Consider the following 23,392-nt stretch of genomic DNA (forward strand, 5'->3'; position numbering starts at 1 on the left):
CTCACTTATTCCACTAATTTTTGGGTGAACAGACTCAATTAATGCAACCATTTCATCTGCCTTCTTTCTTACACTTCTAGCATTTGTATACAAACACAGCAGCTCATTCCTGGATCTGCAGCTGGTTCCACTGACACCACTCATTCAATGTGATTTCTCCTTGCTCAACTGAAGCCATTTCCCTTTCTGCTTATTCATTTTAGAATCCTCTTCAAATCCAACTGTCTCCTCTTGATCCCAGGTCATCCCATTCCTTTCCTGTGTTGACATGTATTCACATCCTCTTGTGGCTTCCACCTTTTTCACACTGTGTTCCCCTGTCCACCCTAAGTTTTTCTGTTTCCCTGTTCCTTTTGCACACCAGTTCTCTATACTCATGTCACTCACTTCCTCATTTATAACCATGTCTTCGATCTCTGCTGTCTTACTCTCCCCCTGCACTTCCAAATCAGTTCCCACTTGATCAAATTCATTCTCGGTACCAACTTCTCTACCTTCCAGCAGCAGTCTCTCCAAGCGACTCACACCGAAACCACTCAAATGCAGTCCATCACTCTTATATAGTTCACTTCATCCTTCAAACTCATTGCAGGCATTAACAAATTGCACTCCTTTTTCCTTACACATTTCTGCTAACATATCATTCATTATCCTTGCTCTCCTCCTCATCTCACCACTGTCGTACCTGGACAGCATGCTTACTACCTTTCCTATCACACTAGTCTTGCTTTTATCCGTCTCAACAACCTCCTCATATCCAATCTGACATGTTCTGTTTGCAGTCAAGTCATTTGTATCTATTAAAACTACCAACTCTTTTGCTCGCTTCCTTCTCATATCCAATGCCTCAATCACTCTATTCATTCTACCTCCAGTAAAACATGCCTTGTGCATCCTCTTGTGCAGCACACCTTTAATAATTGAGTCACCATACAATGCCACTTGTAGGTCTCTGGCATTTTCTCTGTCATTCATTCTTTCAAATTTTCGAACTCTCGAACCCTGCGTGACACTTTCACTCTCATTCATCCATTCGAGTTTTCGTACTTTTGATCCCTCCGTTCAAACTTTCGCTGTCATTCATTCATTCTTTCAATTTTCTGAGCTTCGAAACCTTGCTTCACACTATTTCTTCTTTCGTTCATTCTCTCACATTCACATCACTTTCATCCTTCTTACCATTCATTAATTTTTTCAGATCACTCGTTTCCTTTTTCAGTAATTTTTTAATATTTTTTCACTGTTGTTTTACACCATCCTTCTCTATCAGATGAAAGATGAACAGACATTCTCCTCGTTGCATTCTCGCTAACAATAATTTCTGTCATTAACATATTAGCACTCCTCAAATCCTCATTCAGCTCACACTTCATACATACCCTCCTTCCATCTGCCTTAAATATCCACAATTTATCAATGTAATTAAATGAGTACATATATCACACCTCACATTTCACAAAACGACTGAAGTCAAATTCCTGCAATGACAAAGCCACCACCATCTTTCCTTTGCCAGTTACTCTAATATCAATGAATTTGGTATATTTAAACAAAATTTTGTGTAAATAAATTTAAACAAAATATCCCACACCCTAATAACACTACAAGCGCACAACCTTTATATCAACTCTTATTCATGAACACACATTTGTATACAATTAATTATTTCAAAAAAAAACTTATCTGAAACTGGAGTTCTCTTCACACACCGCTACTTCTCTTCCATACGAGCGTCCTTTGAGAAGTTACTTTATTTATTTATTCTTAAGGCGTTCCCCTCGTTCCTAATCTGTCCTGTAGGACTGGTTAGGCCCTCCTAATGAGGGTTAAGTATATATTTATGACTGTAAATCTGTGTGTTCACAGGCTGGTTTGCCTGTTCCGAGGGCCGAAAAACCCGAGTTTCCATGTGAAAAATCCTCTACCTCCATATGAGACTGGCTAACTCACCTTTACTGACAGCTCAGATACAGAAGTGGGTTGATGGCAGCAGTATTCTCTGTGATTATTAGTATGGATTTGTTAAAGGGGAAGAATGTTTTGCCAACTTACTTATGTATTATAAAAAGATGATGAACTCATAGGACAAGGGAGATACGCATACACTGGTATATTTAGATTTTGCAAAGGCTTTTGATAGTTTGTCACAATAAAATGGTAACTAAATTGAAATGGATGGGATTGAATAACAGATGATGAGTTGACTAGGTACATGTAGAACTTGCTGATATGATGGTGCAGTATCTTGATAAAAGAAAGTCACTAGTAGTGTGCTACAGGAGTCTGTTGTGGGGCTGTTGTTGTTCCACTTGTATATTAATGATATTGGGAGAGGTTTAACTAGAGATATATAACTGTTTGTAGATAATGCAAAATTGGGTAAAACAATGAGGAGTCACCCAGATGTTGTAGCTTTAGGTGGACTTGAATAGATCATATGAGTGGGTAAGTGAGTGGAAATATTGCAAAGTTCTGAAATTTCCTAAGCAACAATGGGATGCATAGTATACACTTGGGGGACAAATTTTGAAGGCAATAGAGGAGATAAGCCATTTAGGAGTAGTGGTGGTGGTTGCAGATAAGGTCTTAGCATTCAGAGATTGCATTGCACAAGTTACGAAGTTTTCACATTAGGTAATGGCAACAGTCAGAGGACCTCAATGTACAGAAATAAAGATGTTATGGTTCTATTGTATTAGGCCTTGGTCAGGCCTCATATGGATTACTATGCACAAATTTGGTCACCTGGTTTTCATGGTGATGAGGATATGTTAGAAAAGATCCAGAGAAGATTCCCAAAGGTGGTAACTGATCTTTAGAATGTGGGATTTGAAGTCAGATTGTGGGAATGCAATTTACTTAAATTCATTCCCTCAATCTGACTTCAAATCTGATGCTGGTCCCTCAATCTGACTCAATCTGATGCTAGTATTCATGTGAGTAACAACATCTTTTGAGAGAATATCATACTGCACATTGCTACCTTACATGATTTTTAGCGTAATGTAGCTCCGCTAAACTTAATGAGTTAATCAGATTTTTTCACATATCTTTTAATATAACTCCTTGGTTACGATTAAGGTTACATCCTGTTCGTAGGACTACTGCAGCTTCTTTAAAAGTTCGACAACTGTAATCCTCTTCTATATAGCAGGGTTTTTTTCTCCTGGAAACTTGGGTTTTTCATCCTGCATACAGACAAATCGGCCCTTCAGAACACACGCAATTTACAGACAAAAATTACTAGTTGTGGTGGTGGGCAGTAGATGGCGTTGATGGAGATGATTGGTAGAGGTTCGGTGTAGTGGTGGAGACAGTTGTATAGTAGGTGCCCTCCCATGACGAGTCTTCGGACTCCTTGGAGATGTCACGAATAATAATAATAATAATACATGCCATGGAGCTGTCATCCCAATCTATTGTGTGGTTTGAAGTTGAGAAATGATGTGCCAAATCTGAGGTGTCTGTTCTGTTGTGATTGACATCTCCTGCATGTTCCTTCTTTCTAATTTCTAGGCTTCTTGAAGTTTGGCCTATGTAGGATAGTCCACACATGCATGGTATGCTATAAACACAAATATATGCATATTTGAAGAAATCTACGTTGTCTTTAGGAGACAAAGACAACATCATAAAAACAGTCTAGTGGTACTCGTCGGTTTAAAAACAACTCTGATGTTATAAGGCTTCATAATTCTAGCTATTTTTGTGGAGACTGAGCCAACATTGGGTAAGACGATGGATGAAACATACTTAGTTGCTATATGTTGTTGTTGGAGGTTGTTCTGTAGAGAATTTTATTGATTATGTTTTGAGGATAACCATTCTGTGATAGAGATTTAGATATAAAGGAAAGTTCAGTATGCATGTCTTCTTCTTCTTCTTCTGTGACTATATTTCGGGCTCTGTTTCTTAGCATACGTATAATGCTGCATTTCTGTGTATGGTGATGATCAGAAGAATAATGGAGATACCGTCCAGTATCTGTGGGTTTTCTATATATATATCGTAAGTTTCATATGTTCTTTTATTTTCTTTTAATCTATTCTCTTTTCTTTTAATTAGTACATCTAAAAAAGGGTAGTTGACGATTGTTTTCCAATTCTAATGTAAATTTGATATTATGATGGAAAGAGTTAATTTTTTGGAGGCACTATAAAAAAATTAACTGTTTCCATCATAAAATGACTAATCTGTTCAAATGACCAAGCCTTAACCACTGAACTAAATCACATCCTTAACAATTTTTCAGCAAATGGCTACCCCCTAAAAAAATCCAAAAAATACTAAAACCAGTTATTCACAACCCACCTTCCCCTTTCACACAAAAAAAAGATTAATCTAAATCCATCACCATTCCCTACATCTGAGGCACCTCAGAAAAAATCAACAAAATCCTAAAAAAACATGACTTGACCTCTTGTTACAGACCATATAGAAAATTGGCATCCCTTATCTGCTCCACTAAAGACCAACCACTTCCCCTAGACCTGCCTGGTGTATATCAGGTCCCTTGCAGCTGTAAATTGTCCTACATTAGCCAAACAGACAGGACAGCAAATATCAGAATCTCAGAACACAAGGACTATATCCAATTTCACTAGTACAGCCACTCTGGGCTTGCAGACCATGCTCTGGATACTCGCCACAGTAATACACTGCAGCAAGTTCAAATATGAAAGACTATTCATGGAATCAGCCTTAGCCCTTAGGAACATACCAAACCTGCCCCAAATTTGGGAAACATACATCAGAAGAACTTCAGTCCAAAGGCCAAGAACACCTATATAGCCCGCCAGGGGTGGGGGTGGGGGGACCATCAGGACTTTAGGAAAATGGTAGCTTCCTCGCTTCGTTTCTCATTTGCTGTTATGTAGTACTTGAGTACATGTGTCTTTATCCCATGGAGATGGGATAAAGACATGTACACATAAATATTGGAAAGTGTATATTAAAGTTGATTTAATTTATATTTCTAGTGTACGCTGTCAATTCCTTAAGTATTAATTATTATGTCAACACGTGCACGTAAATATTGGAAAGTATATATTAAAGTTGATTTAATTTATATTTCTAGTGTACGCTGTCAATTCCTTAAGTATTAATTATCATGTCAACTCTGTAACTACCTGTCAACAGTTTAAAAATCTCAATCATATCACCTCTCCTTCTTCTATCTACCAAACTCTGCAGTCCACATTCTCTCAGCTGATCCTCATAACTATCATTGTACAGTCCTGAAACCATTTTTGTTATCCACCTTTGTACTCTTTCTATAGATAATTTATCCCCTTCAAATTCTGGGGACCAAATTTGAGAACAATAGTCTAAGTGTGGTCTTATCAGGGTCTTATACAATAGAACTATAACTCTTTTATCTCTGCAGGTCAGAGTCCTTCTCAGTATTGCAGTAATCCTCTGGATTACATTCACTACCTTTGCAATATGTTCCCTGAATTTCATTTTTCTATCAATCATCACTTCCATATCTCTTGTCTCCTCTACTTCCTCCAGTACAGCTCCTCCAATCGAGTATGCTGCCTCCCATCAATGTATCCCAAACTTAAAGACTTTACATTTTGCCGCATTCATCCGATACACCTATTTATTCATCCATCTTTCTAGTTTATTCAAATCCTCTTGCAGGGCTGCCACATCTGCACTATTACTAATAACCCTTCCCAGCCTCACATCATCTGCAAACAACTGAATATCCAACTGTAATCCATTGACAACGTCATTGATATAAATGTTAAACAATACAAGTCTAAGTACTGAGCCCTGTGGGACCCCACTTGTAACCTTCTGCCTCCATGATATTGCCCAAACATACACAACTCTCTGATACATATCAGATAGCCAATTCTGAATCCAGTTAGCTAATCCGACATCTAAACCCATGTGCTGCAACTTAAATATCAGCTTATCATGTGGTACCCTGTCAAATGCCTTTTGAAAAATCCAAAAAAATGGCAGTATATGCCTTTCCCTCATCAACTGCTCTTGTCACTTTATTATAAAAGGCAGTCATATTACTAAACCAAGAGTGCCCCTTACCAAATCCATGTTGACTCTCATAGATAACATTACCCTCAACTGCCCAACGTTGTATATGATCCCTCACTGGTTCTCCAAGATCTTAACTACTGATGAAACACAAACTGTCCTATAGTTAGACACATATAGTCTGCTACAGCCCTTATGCAATGGCCCTATCTTACCTTCCTTCCATTCCTTCAGTATGTTTCCTGTAGCCAGACTTTCATTGAAAAGCCAGGTCAATGGAGCGGTCAGTTCTTTAGCACATTCTCTCAAAACCCATAGTGAAATGCCATCCAGTCCCACAGATTTACTGACATCCAGAGTACTCAGATTTGGAACATGCTCTCTTCTTCCACCTCTAAATCTCGAACCTTCCCTATCTTCTAGTATTAAAACTTACTTATCCAGGATGAAATACTGCAATAAAGTATTAATTGAATAAGTCCACTATGTCCTCTGCATCAGTCACTCTATTCCCATTTTTATCCCACAGTGTCGTTCTTCAACAATCATTTCTCCTCCTACTGGCCACATAGCTAAAAAATTCTCTCAGATTTTCTTTGGATCTTAGTGCCAGTCTCTTCTCATATTCCATTTTTGCCTTCCTTACCATACAAGTCACTCTCCTGGCCTGAGTCTTATCTTCTTCATGCATCTGCTCTCTGCCCCTCTCCTTATATCTCTTCCTTAACCTATTTTTTCACCTGTGGTTCCTGTTTGATATTGTTTGTCATCCACTTTTCACCAAATTGTATCCTCTTGGAATACAGCTTACTATTGCTGCTAACAAATATTCCTTCACAATTTCCCAAGCACTAATGATATCCTGGCCTTCCAATTCTGCCTTCCACGGAACTGCTCCAAGTTGATATCTAAGACTATTATAATCACCTACCTTATAATTCCACATACATTCTCTTTTCTTCAATACTCCTGCATGTCTATTCAGCTTCCATGTCAAAACCACACAATCATTCTCTCCAACTGGGGCAGGGGGTGGGGAGATGTCATCTCAGTTATCATCAGCTCTTCTGATGCTATGACCAAATCCAAAACTCTTGAACCTTTTGTTCCCTTTATTACATGTTGCCTAAAACATTTGTCCTTCAAGAATTCTAGAAATTCCATTCCCATATAACTACATGTATTCTCTTCTTCCCAACTTATACTTAAATTAAAGAACCTAGTCAGAGGCATTGCCATTTCCCTTGCACATTCTCACAAATCCCTAGCTGATATCCTATCCAATCCCACAGTGATATTTACATCGAGATTCTGCATTGTCCTAAGAACCTCTAATTCATTCATCTCTGTTCCCATATCAGTGTCTATCACATATATTAAAGCAATATAATATATTGCTTTATGATGATTATACCCTTGCAAAGTGATCACTCAGCAACTCAACTATTTTATCTGTTGCTGTCTGCTCATGACTATCATCATTCATTAAAGTTAATCTTCCATAGTCATTCTTCCTCATACTTGCCACATAATGAAAGAAGCCTTTTGCCTGCTTGGCTAGATTCTTCTCATAATCTGATTTTGACTTCCTTGCCATGCTGTCACCTTTCTCTTTATATACTATCTACAACATTTTCTTCTGCAGTTTGTGGTTAATGATATTGTTCATCCATCTAGCTCCTGTTTGATTAACCCTCCTTACCTTAGATATGCAGTTTAATATTGCTTCCTAAACTTCTCGATGTCAGGGATTCCCCCCCCCCCTTTGGAAAAATTAATATATTTCACAGCTCCCTTCAAAAGAAAATCATAATATAAACATGTCTTATTATAATATTTATTGTATTTATATTCAATACAAAACACACAGCAAATATTGCAAAAATTAAATGCAAATATTACATTTTTAGCATCTTACTTATACATTTGACATGGTACGTTATCTCATATTTTCATATAGACAGATATATTGTTATTGTACATTTACAGTACAAGCACATGAAACGTAAAATGATTAGTAATAAAGAAAGAATTAAAAACATAAAAGAAGTTTAATAACAATTTAATGTGATGGATGTGTTTCAATACTGCTGCACAAAAAGTCAATATCAGGTGAAATATTTGAAACTGCAATTCTTAGATTTCTGCTTTGAAATGAAACTTATATGAATAAGCATATATTTACTAATATTCATTAAATGCTGAAATACGCAGGAAGCAAAATTTGTGAACCCACACCAATGTGTGATTTTTTTCCATTAAAATATAAAAAAAACAAGAAAGAAATAATAAATAATAAAAATTAAATATACTGCTCTTATAGAATCTCAGATCTCTCAAGGATTCTTTTAAGATAAAAAAATCTACTTAGTCTTAAAACATTTTAAATTTGTTTTCATTATTTCACGGTCCCCCCCCCTCAACAAAACCTATGCCCCCACCCCAAGGGGGCTGTGGCCCACAGTTTGGGAAGTGCTGCTCTAGATGACCCTTAACTATCTCCCATCCACTGCTAACATCCTTATCCAGCAGTGTTTTAAATCCATGGCACAGATTTAAGCTTCTCCCTTAGCTTGTCATAATCACCTGCCTTGTAGTTCCACTTATACCCATTCTTCACAGAATATTTCTGATGTTTTACAGTTTCCCAAGTTATAATTGCATGGTCACTTTCAACAATCGGAAGCAGTGTAGTCACCTTGGTTATGGATAGCTCTTCTGATCCTATGACCAAGTTAAATAACTCTCCCACTGCTAGTCTCCTCCATCATATGCTGCCTTAAGTAATTATCTCTCAGCAGGTGTATAAATTAAAGTAAATTATTCTATTTCCTTCCTGCCATGTGTTCTTTCTTCCTTCCCCTCTATATTTCCATAGTTGAAGTCCCCCCATAATAATCACTCGACTTGTACTCATTGTGCTAATTTAGCGATGCATGTTTTCCAGGTCATCTGTGGAACTCCCTGGTCGATAGCAACAACCAAGTGTATATTTTGTCTTACTGGCCTTAATCTCACATCATATTATTTCAAAATGAACAGTCCCCCCCCCATCTCCTATTCTTTTTGGTTGCAATTCATCTGCTATTATCAGCAGTACTCCTCCCCCATCCTCTCTTTTCTATCTTACATTCTATCCCTGTAACTACATCATTGTCTGTTATTGAAGTCATACTAAGGCCTATACTTTGGCGAGGTTGCACTAACTAATGTCAAAAACTCCTCCCTCTTGTTCCTGATACTTCTAGCATCAGTATATAGAAACTGCAGCAATCCTTTAGGCCTCACTCACCTTTATTTTCTGAATTGACTACCCTATTCAATATGTTTGCTTGAGAGACTAGATTCCTCACTTGATCACACTCACTCGCTTCATGGGTGCTGTCACAAAAACTCACTTGTTTCCACCCTAATTGCTTAAGTTTCCCTGAATTTGCACTTCAGCATACTCGGTGAACAAAGCTGTCTTTAGACACCGAACACCAAAACCATTTATATGCAGTCCATCAGCATTGTACAAATCCTTCTTTCCATCAACCACATACCACAGATCCAGAAATCCTACACCATTCCTTCTGCACATATAGACTCATTGGCTATCAACACTCTCCTCCTCTTCAGTTCACCTCTATCATAGCATGGTAGGAGACTTAAAATCCTCACATTCTCGCATTTCAGTTATGCTTCTTCTAACAACTCCTTTACATCCCCCCTCATTGAATACTTCTTGTCTCTCAAATCATTTTACTAACCAAGACAGTCATTTCCTTCGACTTATATTTTTGCATTAAGATGGCATGGCTAATATCATGAATTTTTTCACCCAGAAAATACGATTTTGCGCATTTTCATTAAGTACTCCCCTGATCACTGAGTCTCCCTACATAATTTTCTCCTTAACTTGTTTTTTCTTGTTTGTTCAGTTGGTTTTTATTCCTTCAGACTATCTGTTTCTATCTCTTTACAGCCTCACTAATCTCTTGCACCTTCTGCAATTTTTGAATTTCATACTTTGTCCTATGAAGGATAACATTCAAGTGTGCAATTTCTTTATTAATGTCCATTTCATTCTCCTATATTTCCACGTCCACACATTTGACATTAATAACATCATTTTCATTCTATGTTGATACTATAATAAATTTAGTTTAATCCTTTATCCAAGTGTAAGCAAACAAAGTTTGTGCCTGAAAATATCTTCAGGACTGAGGCAAGGTGGTGCAATACTAGGCAACTCCGAACAAAGGTGGACCAAGCTCTCGTTACTCCTTGTCTCGGTATCTCCCATAATGCAAAGCACATCTCCTTGCAGACATGTATACTGCTATGCATTAAGGGAAGGGCCACTATCCAGACCGGTTTCAACCTTTATTGAGGTCAGTGGGAGGCAGACCCAAACGTGGAGATACTAAGGCAGAAGCAATAGGAGAGGTCATATTTACCTATACAAGTTGCCAACAGGTGTACCACCTTATTATTGAATTACTCTGAATTTAGAGAATGAAGTTGGACGTTTATTTTGCACTTGGTTAGACTATAATAAATTTAGTTTAATCCTTTATCCTTGAGCAAACAAAGTTTGCACCTGCAAATATCTTTAGGACTGAGGTAAGGTGGTGCAACACCAGGAAACTCCGAGCAAAGGTGGTGGACCATTCCAATATGTTGATACTGTTCACTCTAATAATATTTGCTGTGTCATTCTTAACAGACACTTGCTTTCAAAACACTCTCTTTCTCTCTCTCTCTCTCTCTCTCTCTCTCTCCAGTTTCATTTTTTATTACTTTTTCAATGGCTGTTGTTTCTTAGTTGGTTTTTCTGAATCTTATTAAGATTCAGAATACTTGCTGAAGTATTCTGAATCAGAATATTTGCTGAAGTATTCTGAATCTTGAAGTATTCTAAGTATCCCATAAGCTAATAATATTACAACAAATATTATTAGCTTATTACAGTCGACTTTCATTATGTCTAGGTCTAGCTTGGAGGTCTAGCTTTACTTATGGTGAAAAATGGCTACAATACGGAGGAGGTTAGCTTCTTTGTTAGGTAATAAAGAAACTGCCTTTTCTACCTTTGTTAAGAGATGTTCTTTAGAAATGGATGTAGGAGAGGTGACAAAGTTAAGACCTTTAGCAAGTATGCTTTCTTCTGCCAAAGATAGTTGATGGGAAGACTCATTAATAACAACGTTTTTTAAATTGGTAGAGTCAAAATGAGAAGTTTTGCTATCCTGTATATATTTAAGAGAATCATATTTTCTAATAAGGTTGACTTTATTTAAATTCTGTGTTTTGGAAGCTTTAAGAGTGCTAATTACCCTTAAATAGTTCCAAGATGAACTGTCTAGAGAAGGAGATAAATGTATTTCATGATAGGTGTTCTGTGGGTTGTTATCAAATTTAAATAAGTGACTTTAATGTTTTGAATGGAAAAGGAAGATTATGAGTGAACAACGATTCGTGCCATGATTGGTGTGACACTTCAAACCAAATAGGGGTAGGGTGAACGGGGAAGTGGCGTCACTGTTGTGGATGTGTGTTCTTGTGAGATGTAGATAAGTGAATTGTTTGCATATGGAATTGTGGATAAGCGATAAGATAGAGTAGGGAATGTTTTGAATTTCGCTCAGGCACCCCATCTGTCAGTGACTTTCTGTGTGTTTGGTTTGCATATGATCTTGTGGGTGTTGTTAGAGATAAGGAATCGTGATGTTATGAGTTTGGAAATTTCTGAAGAACAAGTCTCAGTGACATCACGTACTCTGTCTTTGTTTGTGTATGATGGTTAGATCTAGGATATCTTGGAATTTCGCTGGGGGGCATCTGCCATTGAAGTAAGTTTTGTTTTATTGCTTGTCTATATTTGACAGTACGAATTTTCCTAAATAGGTTAGTGGTCTTTCATTCCTGGTATTTAGTATGGGAATTCTAGTTTAGACTGAAAAGATGGCTGCAGCCTTTACACTTTTCTGAATAATTAATTATAGGCTATCATTATAGAGAACACTTATGATAGCATTTTCTATAATGTTACAAACTTATCACAATAATAAACTACTGAAAAATGCCAAACAAAACCTCATTGACAAATACAGTCCTTACAGGTTTGGTATAATGAGAATTGACCGTATTAGCCTATTATTATAACCTGAAATTAATTATAAGTTTACTTCTGATAATAAGATTATCAGAATTGCTGAAGTATTCTAAGTATCCCATAAGCTAATAATATTACAACAAATATTATTAGCTTATTACAGTCAACTTTCATTATAGAGAACACTTATGATAGCATTTTCTATAATGTTACAAACTTATCACAATAATAAACTACTGAAAAATGCCAAACAAAACCTCATTGACAAATACAATCTAAAGGAAATCTACTGGCTAATTTTCTAATATAACAAACCATTCCTGCAGTTCTTACAGGTTTGGTATAATGAGAACTGACCGTATTAGCCTATTATTATAACCTGAAATTAATTATAAGTTTACTTCTGATAATAAGATTATCAGAAGTAAACATTATCCTTCTTTCTCATACACTATCTGGAATACTTACGTAAAAGTTGCAGCATGAATTTTCGTCTGGTAAATGCATCGACCTTTTATAGGAAGGTAAAACCCAGATAGTGCATGAGAAAGAAGGATAATACTGAAGTATTCTGAATTCTACATGTTATAGTATTATTTAGTATTGTATACAGAATATGTACAGCACAATGGGGATTAGCTTACTATTTACAAAAACAAAACATGTAGAATTGATAACTCCAAGGGCAAGGCCATGCAGTCAGGAGGCCGTTTGATTCTTGTTTATATGTTCAGTCGCAGGTGGCCTTCAAGGTCAGTGCAGAAAAGGATGGCAGGAATCAAACGTGACTTCAGCAGACCAACAAAAATGAATTAGGAACATGAAAGAAGAAGTCGGCGAAAGTTCCAGAACACGCTATCACGTGATATTGCAAGGGGGTTCCAAAACTGAACCCAAGGTTTGGAAACTGAGAAGGATATAAGGCAAGTTTTCAGGAATGAGAGGATCGACAACCAGCATCGACATCTAAAGAAAGGAACAAGGAAGGGTTCTGCCCAGACGCGGAGAGGTCTGGGGAAGGAGATCGAAGGTCGATTAACCGTAAGCCGTTCGAGTCAAGGAGCGTGGATGTCCAGAGGCGAATATGTAAGGAGAAACAAAACTGTCCAGATGCTATTCCACTCAGCTGAGCCTGTGAATGCCTGACAACCGTAACCCTTCGACCGAGTGTTCAATGCCGGAGAATTGTTCCTCGTATCCTGCTTGCCGACTCGACGAAGCTGCCAGTTCTCCGAGGACCCAGAAGTAGAAAATCCAAAACTTGGAAAGGAAAAGGGAACATAGGACAGCGTGACAAAAATAGAAGAAAAGGGTGCATCAAAGAGGAGGACTGTTCACATGAGTCTGATATTGTATCTTATAAGATTATGTGGTGTAAGAAAGATGTTTTAACAAACTGATAAGATTCATAAGATAGGATAGTTAAAGCCAGAGAATAACTGATATGTCTCTTAAAATTGAAATTGATAATGCATGTATATATGAGTATAGCTAATTCCTGAGAAGCTAATTGAGATTAGGAGGTAATCTGACACTTGTATAATATCTAAGTTTTGTCCTATTGTTGTATAATTATAATTCTTGATAAAGATAGAGATACACTTAAACTAGATATTGAAATTTAAGCTGAGGAAAGTATTAGAAACTGGTTGAGAAATGTTGGGAAAATACCTTGTGTTTTATTGATAAAGATTGATTGCTATATATATGTCATGTTGTTACATTGATGCAAATAGAAGTAGATATTGAGAATTAAGTTGAGGAAGGTAAATATAAACTATTCGAATAACTAAAGAAAATTGTTGTAAGAGATATATAGGTAGTTGCATGAATTTTGAATTGAGATTAACAGAGGATAGTTCCCCCGCTCTTCTTTTTGTATTGTACATTTCTTTAATTAGTGATCATTAAATATGCTTGTTGAATTTTCTTAAAGAGTGTCGCCTGATCTTATTTATTGCAATGCATTGATCTAAAATAATTTGAGCCTATAAGCGGGAAATCATTAGAGTGAAATAATAAGGTAAAAGAGACCACGACTGTGAATGTTCTAAGAAGTAATTAATATTGCATGATTGAGGTCTACCGGAGGTATCATATTTCATGTACCATATTGAGGCAAGGTGGCGCAGTCAAAAATCGATATAAATTTCCTTGCTCTCAGGTGCAAAGAATATAGAATCACTGAAGGTAGAATAGAAAGAAATTAGAGTTGGAGCGATATATGTTTGAATTAATAGAAAATAAGATAAAGTTAGGATAGATATAGAAAGAGGGTACTACATGTATGTATGTTACAAATATATATAAAGCACAGAGAATACATAATAAGATAAAAATATTACAATGACGCAGTGATAAGGGGATGGAATAAAATATAAGAACCCAATAATTTTACATTTACATCTGTTCACTTACAACAAGATTCAGTCCATCATCTATCTCAAAAAAAAGGCATGTTTAAATCTTTTCTCAATAGAGCACATTGTTTGCTCCAATTCGCAAGCTCTCCAACAAGACCTGAAACTGAACATCATCCAGTGCATCATATTACAGAATGACTTCACCTCAAGGAAGTTTAAACATCATCCTGGACACATGCAAACCTAACCCCAAGAAGAACCCTAAACCTGTATGGTTATTTCCTGTGTCTTATTATTCTTAGTAATTAATATTATTCATGTTCTCTCTCCCGTTTAATAAATTAAAACATATTATTACTTGGTCCACATAGAGTCCACAGAGTTCTTGTAGCCTAGCATATGTATTATGAATTGCGATTATTATATATGAATACAAATTTAAGTCATAATATCTGTTGTAGGCTTTTGCAACAAAACATTGGGATTTGATCAGTGCACAAGTGGTCAGTGTTATTTGCAAGATAAGAAATGTGATGGGCATAAAGATTGTGATGATGGAACAGATGAAGGGGATTGTAAGTTACTTGTAAAATTTTAGAAAAAATCTAATTGTGATTACTTAGAAAGTGCTCTCTCTCTCTCTCTCTCTCTCTCTCTCAATTATTCAATTGAAAATTCATTTCAATCTAAAATTAAATTAAATGTTTAAAAATAAGCCATTCATATTTACATATTAAAATATAAGTTTATATCTGTTTTCTTTCCAATAGCTGTTAATTACTTTAACAAAATCAAGAACTGATATTAACTGTTGGCCTGGTTGCCAAGTGGATAATGCCTTGGCTCTACAACCAGTAGGTTGTGAATTAAAGATACCAAGAAATTATATACTTGGTTTAAGTACGGAAACAAAGTTTACTCCTGAAGTATTTTTAGGACTGGGGCAACTCATATACAGAAGCTAATGACTTCACATCACTTGCCTTAGTATATAATGCAAAGCTTTATGTCAGTGCTGGCTTAGGTTTGAACTAGAATTAGAATTTGAACTAGAACAAACTTAAATCTTAAATCATGACTACCTATCTATCGCCAAGATTTTGTCTCACCCTTATAAATGGCAATGACAAGCAATAGTATCCCCCCCCCTTTTTTTTTTTTTAATAATGCTGTGTCATTCTGTTCTTTGTCTAAATTTTGTTAATTTTTTATATCAAATAATTTAACTTTAGTTTTAGCTTTAATTGTAATCTCATTCGAAAAACATAAATGTTCCTTGTTCTAGCTTCAGCTTGTGACTAAGCTGATGTGCTAATGATAGTGCATTACTTTCTGGCCAAAATCTAAATATATCACTGTGTATCCTTCTCCTCTGTCCAAGGAAGCTGTCACCTTATTGTAATAAGTAAGCAGATTAATAAAACATGACCTCCCTTTAGCAAATCCATGCTATTCATCCAAGATAATACCATTGTTGTCAATCCAATTCTAGATCCTAGTTCTTACAAATTTCTCCAACAACTTAACCACAACACCTGACACACAGATAGACCTATAATTTGATGCTTGAGTTCGATCACCTCCTTTATGAAGTGGCACAATCTTGCCCTCCTTCCACTCGTTAGGAACTTGACCGAGTGCAAGAATCATATTAAAAAAATATGTCAAGGCTGGCATCAACTCCCTGGCACATTCCTTCAGAATACATGGTGATATATATATATATCATGTCTCACAGCTTTATTTACATCTAGTTTGCTGAACTCCCCATGAAGTCACATTCACAAAATTGAAAGACCTTTATGAACTGCTCATTGAATATCTCCATCACACCTTCCTCAACCGCTGTCTTTATACCATTTTCTCCAATTAATGTCTCCTTCCATAATCATTCTTTCTTTTGCTGGCTACATATTGAAAGAACTCCTTGGGATTCTCATCAACTGAGTTACCCTCCTTTCCTGAACTTTGGAGTCCTCATGGAATTGATTATTTCCACTTCTCTTATGATGCCTCCATAATGCCCCTTTTTCTCTGTATCTCATGCTTAATCTCTTTATGCATCCATTTAAAACCTACCTTATTTAACCTTCTAACCCTTGGAATATATTTAGACACATCTACTAGATAGTTTTTGTAAATCCCCCAAGCTGAATTAATCTCTTTTTCAGCTAACTCCTCATTCTATGCTACACCCACAAGCCGTCTCCTGAGCTCTTCATAACCTCCCCTCCCCTTGTAGTTCCACATATACCCTTTTCTTACAGAGGTACTCACACTGCTGGCAACCACCCAGGTAATCACCTCATGGTCACTTTCACCAACTCGTGCATGATTCGACACCTCATTTGTAATTATATCCTCTGATGAGATGACCAAATCCAAGACCCACAATCCTCGGTGCCCTCTGTTACATACTGTGCGAGGTAGTTATCCCTCAAAAACTCAAGAACTCAATTTCTTTACTTCCAGTTGCTATCTCATCATTCCAGTCTATATTGCCATAATTAAAATCATCCATAATGATCACTTTTTTCTATTTGCTTGGCTAATTTGATTATACATTTCATAGTCACCACCATCCACATTACCAGGTCTATAACAACATCCAACCAAGTATTTCATTTCATTCACCTCTATCTCACACCATACTGCCTTGAAACCACTGGCACCATTTCCCTCTTGTATCTCTACTTTGTATGGACATAACTCTTTCTCTATCATCAATAGCATTGCCCCTCCCTTTTTGACCCTTCTATCCTCACAAAACACATCATACCCTTCCATCTCTATTGCTGTTCAGGATGTCGTCCTCCTCTAACCATGTCTCACCTATTCCAACAATTTTTTGGTGAACAGACTCAATTAGTGCAACCATTTCATCTGCCTTGTTTCTTGCACTTCTAGCATTTGTATTCAAACACAGAAGCTCATTCCTGGATCTACAGCTAGTTCCACTGATATCACTCACTCGATGTGATCTCTCCATGCTGGACTGGGGCCATTTCCTTTTCTGCTTATTCATTTTAGAACCCTCTTCAATTCCAACTTTTTCCACTTCATCCCAGGTCATTCCATTCCTTTCCTATCGACACATGCTTTCGGCATCCTCTTGGAGTGTCCATCTTTCTCATTCTGTGTACCCCTGTCTACCCTGAGCCTCCCCATTTCCCTGTTCCTCTTGCACACCCATTCTGTCATTTTCCAATCTCTCCTGTCTTACTCTTCTGCTCTTCCACATCATTTCTCACTTGATCTGATTCATTCTCTGTACTCACTTCTCTACCTTCTAGCACCAGTCTCTCCAAGCGACTCACAACATAACCACTCAAATGCAGTCCATCTCTTTTGTATAGTTCACTTCATCCTTCAAACTCATTCCACACATTAACAAACTGTACTCCCCTCTCTTCACACATTTCAGCCAACACATCATTCATGTGTTGGCTGAAATGTGCGAGGAGAGGGGAATACAGTTTTAATATCATGTGGACTAACCCTGGGATCTTCAGTTATTTGGTGATGATGCACAGTTGGGAAGAATTATAAGTAGCACTGCTGATGTTAAATTCCTTCAGGAAGATTTGAATAGACTTTTTACTTGTACAAAGTAGTGTGGTTGTAGTTTTAATATCAATAAGTGCAGGGTGTTTCATTTTGGAGTGCAGAAATATAAGGCTGTGTACTATCAAAGTTGCCATACTGTAGGAAGTGGATGAGATTAGAGATTTGGGAGTGATATTTGACAGTGGACTGAAGTTTACGTGACATATTAGTAGTGCTCCAAAGACTGCACATCGTATTGCTGCTATGATAAGAAGTACTCTTAGGGATAAGGAAGGTTGAGAGATGTTGAGAGATGAAAGAAGAAAGTTGAGAGATGGATGAGATTAGAGATTTGGGAGTGATATTTGACAGTGGACTGAAGTTTACGTGACATATTGGTAGTGCTCCAAAGACTGCACATCGTATTGCTGCTATGATAAGAAGTACTCTTAGGGATAAGGAAGGTTGAGAGATGTTGAGAGATGAAAGAAGAAAGTTGAGAGATGGATGAGATTAGAGATTTGGGAGTGATATTTGACAGTGGACTGAAGTTTACGTGACATATTGGTAGTGCTCCAAAGACTGCACATCGTATTGCTGCTATGATAAGAAGTACTCTTAGGGATAAGGAAGGTTGAGAGATGTTGAGAGATGAAAGAAGAAAGTTGAGAGATGGATGAGATTAGAGATTTGGGAGTGATATTTGACAGTGGACTGAAGTTTACGTGACATATTGGTAGTGACATCGTATTGCTGCTATGATAAGAAGTACTCTTAGGGATAAGGAAGGTTGTGCCACTGTATAAAGCACTAGTCAGACCACACTTGGACTGCTGTGCTAAAATCTTGTCACCTGGTTATCAATGTGATGTGAAGATATTGGAGAGGGTCCAGAGGTGAGTGACTAAGACAATATCAGGACTTTGGACTGCTGGCTATGAAGAGAGAGAGGTTGAAAAAATTTGGATTGCAGCGTTTGGTGGATAGGAGGAAAAACAAGACCTACCTTCACCTTCCCATGCTGACCATCCCAGAGAATCCAGTATTCATCAATCCAGTTCTGTATTTTATCCTTAAATAGTTTATTCAATACTTTGACCACAACTGCAGATATACGAGGGTGTTCTGAAAAGTTCTCGGCCCAACAATGAAAAAACGAATTTATAATTTAAAAATTATTTTTATTTTTCAACATATTCCAGCGATGCTCCAGCTCCATTATCCCATCCCTGTAGTGGTTCTCAGTAAGATCTGCAAATCCCCCTACAGCTGCAATCACCTCTTGATTTGAAGAAAAAAACACTGACCAGTGAGGAAGAGTTTTAGTTTTGGGAAGAGATAGAAGTCAGAGGGAGCCAAATCTGGGGAATAGAGTGGATGTTCCAACAATTCATAATGTAAATCCTTTAATTTTTCCCATTGCCAAAACACCTTTGTGGGCGAGTGCATTGTCCTGATGAAAGATGATGTTCTTCTTCTGCAAAATGGGTCTTTTCTCATGAATTTGTTTTGACTAGTCTGGTTAAAAGGTCAGAATAATATTCACCAGTTATTGTTTTACCCTTTTCAAGATAATTAATAAACAAAATACCTTTAGCCTACCAGAACACCGATGCCATAATCTTTCCTGTTGATGGAACCGACTTTGTCTTCCTTGGTGCTGAACAACCGGCTTCAGTCCACTATTTTGACTGCTGTTTGGATTCTGGTGTGTTATGGTGAATCCAAGTCTCATCCACAGTAATAAATCGATCGATGTACAAAATCAGTTTTATTCTTGTTGAAACACTCTAAGCACTGTTCAGAGATTTTCATGCGAGTGCGTTTTTGATCTGCTGTGAGAAAGCATGGTACCCATCTTGCACAAAGCTTTTTCATTTGCAATTCTTCCTGCAAAATATATCCTACAGATTCTTTTGAAATGCCTATAGTCTCAGCAATTTCATGCACTTGACTCACCGGTCACCCAATACCATATCGTACACTTGATCAATGATTTCTAGTGTTGTTACACTTTTTGGACATCCTTCACGTGGATCATCTTCAAGGGTGGTATGACCACATTTAAACTCAGCAGCTCATTTTGTAATTGTGGAAAATGAAGGAGAAGAGTGCCCATAAACTTTTATGAACTTCAAATGAATTTCTTTTGCCATTAAACCTTCTTTTACAAAGAATTTTATAACCATATGATACTCAATTTTATCCATTTCAAGGGATGCAGACAACACTTTTGCTTCAGACAGCTGTATAAAACAAACTATTTGATAGAATGACTTCTAATTTCACATGGATGCTTATGACAGATGTACCAACTTAGATCAGAAAAATGGTCAGATGAACTTAAACTCAAAATCAACCCAGACAAAACAAAACTAAGCACCTTTAGTACAGACAGGAAAAATAGACATTCCTACAATCCCAAAGTCATGATCAACAACAAACTAATTGAAAAAGTCACAAATCAAAAATACCTTGGTATTACGCTTGATCAGGAATTAGGTTTTGCACAACACATCTCTAACACTTCCAACAGAGCTCTCAAAAATTAAATATACTGAAAAGGCTTTGTGGAACAAATTGGGGCACAAAGCCAAAAATTCTCAAAACTACTTACACTACACTAATAAGGCCAATAATGGAATATGCAGCACCTATCTGGTCACCTTCGGCCTCATCGGTAAAGAAAAAATTAGACAAAATACAAGCAAAAGCATCCAAGATTATCATTGGTGCAGTCTCATCCACTAAAAACATCAGAGCCCAACAGGAATTTGGGCTTGACCTGCTGGAGGACAGATGAAAATTTTCCACCATAAAATTCATAAATAATATCAGAAGCTACCAAAGCGATCATATCTCCCTAAAAACTTATGAACATTGGAATCAAAAATGTACACTTCACAGATCATCAACTTTACAATATGATGACACTATCAGGAAGGAAATAGGTCTTGATCAGCTAAATGCCCACATAAACAAAGAACCTCTATTTTCAAGTTCTTTATCTTCAAATACCTCCATAAATATAAACCTTACCAAACTCTGTACAAAAAAAGAACCAAAAGAAATGCTCAAAGAAAAAGGCCTAAATACTATCAACCTTCTTTCATCCTCCAAACAGGTTATTTGTTATACCGATGGATCGTCAGACACCAATATGATTAATGGAGGCGCTGGTGTTCTCCTTCCTTCTACTCCCAAAAGGTGAAAAACTTTCAATAAAAGTTGGATCTGGAAGTATCGCTTCCAATTTTACCAGCGAACTCTACGCAATAAACAAAGCACTTGAAGCCCACTTAAAACTATCATCATCTCAACAATCTGAAGGAATTATAATTTACAGTGACTCAAGATCAGCTGTGGAGGCAATCAAATATGGCAATACCAAGCTCACACAATACATCCATTAACTCTTAAATCAACTAAAGTGTTTAGGGAAAAGTTGCATTTTACAATGGATTCCTGCTCATGTAGGCATTGATTACAATGAAGCAGCTGATAAATTAGTAAAAGAGACCAGAGAACTCAACCAAGAAACTCACATGATAACTCTTGCTGATTCCAATGCACTAGCAAAAGCTAAACTAATTCCACTGAAATCAGTGATACAACATCAATTTCCTGAAACTGAAACTGACAGAAAGACCTCCATCACGATAGCAAGACTACAAACAGGATATTATAGAGAAATGAAGATCAATACAGATGATCTTCATTTATCGAGAACATATAGAAACTGCAACAACTGCCCCAATACTGAACTGACACCCACTCACATCTTTACCTGTCCAGCAATTACAGCAGCCTTGCAAGAAATAGATCTTAATCCTGAATAACAGCTCTATACAAACAAAATCATTGACATAGCCAAAGCAGTACAAGGAGTACATGGAAACATCTAAGACTCTTCAAAGGACAAGACAACAACAACAACCAACTTAGATAAAAAAATCTTGCCAATAGTGTTGCCATCTATGGTCGAGGCCGAGAAATTTTCAGGACACCCTCGTACTAAATGGTCTATAATTGGAAACATCTATCCTAGAATGCTTGTGAAGAAGTACTATTTTACCTTCTTTACACTTTGCAGAACTGTAATTTGTACCAACTGCAACAAAAATGGATTCTATCATGTGCATGTATCAAATTATGGAGTTTTTATGTCTTGCCTACAAATGGTCATATTATTACATAATGTCATCTGTGAAAGGTGTTACCACTAGAGAAAATGTTCAGCTTACATACGAACTACTGCTGCATTCTTCTGTGTATACTTTGGCTTCTTAAGTTGTTCATTATTCAGATAAACCTATTTACTGAAATATTTTGTTCGAGTTCTAGCTTTCCAAATTGAAAATAAATAAATCTAGTGATCCTGATCCTAGCAGCCACAGTAGGTGGAATCCCTGCAATGCATACAATAGCTGTTTTAAAACAATGAATAATATTTTTTAAAATGTTGCAATACCTGAGAAAATCATAAAAATGGAGAAGAAAGGTGGGACAAAATCAAACCCTATATGCTGTCATGATGTAATCACTTTCAAAAATTTGGTTTCTTAGACAGAAGCCAGGTGTCCTTGCTTGTTAAGAAATATGGTCATTTTGTTGTTGTTTATTAATTATGTTGTAAAGTCAGAAGGGTGGAATGTTTGATTTTGTTTCTTAAGAACAGTAAATAATTCATGTTTTTCTATTTTTTAAAAGATAGAAAGACATGAATTACAAAAATAAATAAATAAATAAATAAAAAATAATAATAATAAAATAAAAATGACAAAATCTTTGAAATGAATAGTTTTATTTTTACTAATGTAGAAAAACTATTAAATAGGTTATCATCCACGTGAAGATCAGGATCTTTTTGAGTTTTATCTATATAGACGTAATCGTCAATATGCATTCTTTGATGGAACAGGTGGAGATTTTGCTTGGAAAGATAAAATCCTTGGGTAAGATATAAGCATTCAGTTTATTATGATGTATCTGATTGTTACTGTGCTACAGAAAATACCAGATTTAATATTGTGAAATGATAAAACTAGAATTCAAATAAATAATTTATTATTTATTTAGCTTAAAAATAATTCTTATATAAAATCTCAGAGGGTATTTATTAGTATATGTAATTTCCGATTGTTGGTAAATTTTCACATAAGTTCTCTTGACCATTTGTTTTCCTCTGAAATAGTTTACCTGATAATTAGCACTGAACAATGCTTTTATTTATACATAAAGTAGATGAGCTACAGAGTTTTGATGATTGAGTTGGTTATGGTATTAAACATAATGAGAAACAGAGCTTAAAGTTAAAAATAAAAAATCTTAAGGATTGATATCTATATATTCAATCACTGATTATTATATTTCTCTC

General features: G+C 36.4%; 1 protein-coding gene across 3 annotated transcripts in view; it reads left to right on the top strand.

Annotated features, from left to right (window-relative positions):
- LOC150097025 (CD109 antigen-like) overlaps positions 1 to 23,392 on the top strand; it is a 623,307-nt gene that overhangs the window by 314,528 nt on the left and 285,387 nt on the right. For all 3 annotated transcript variants that reach the window (XR_016549783.1, XM_090407831.1, XM_090407832.1), the window contains 2 exons: positions 14,931 to 15,044; positions 22,853 to 22,970. Coding sequence is in view for 2 of the 3 variants with exons in the window: in XM_090407831.1 (XP_090263957.1) it covers positions 14,931 to 15,044; positions 22,853 to 22,970 (232 nt within the window). In the remaining variant the exon portion in view is untranslated. The remainder of the gene's footprint in view (positions 1 to 14,930; positions 15,045 to 22,852; positions 22,971 to 23,392) is intronic.

This window comes from Typopeltis vanoorti, chromosome 18 (assembly GCF_054136105.1).
Source record: "Typopeltis vanoorti isolate ZY-2024b chromosome 18, IOZ_Tvanoo_1.0, whole genome shotgun sequence".
Taxonomy (NCBI): domain Eukaryota; kingdom Metazoa; phylum Arthropoda; class Arachnida; order Uropygi; family Thelyphonidae; genus Typopeltis; species Typopeltis vanoorti.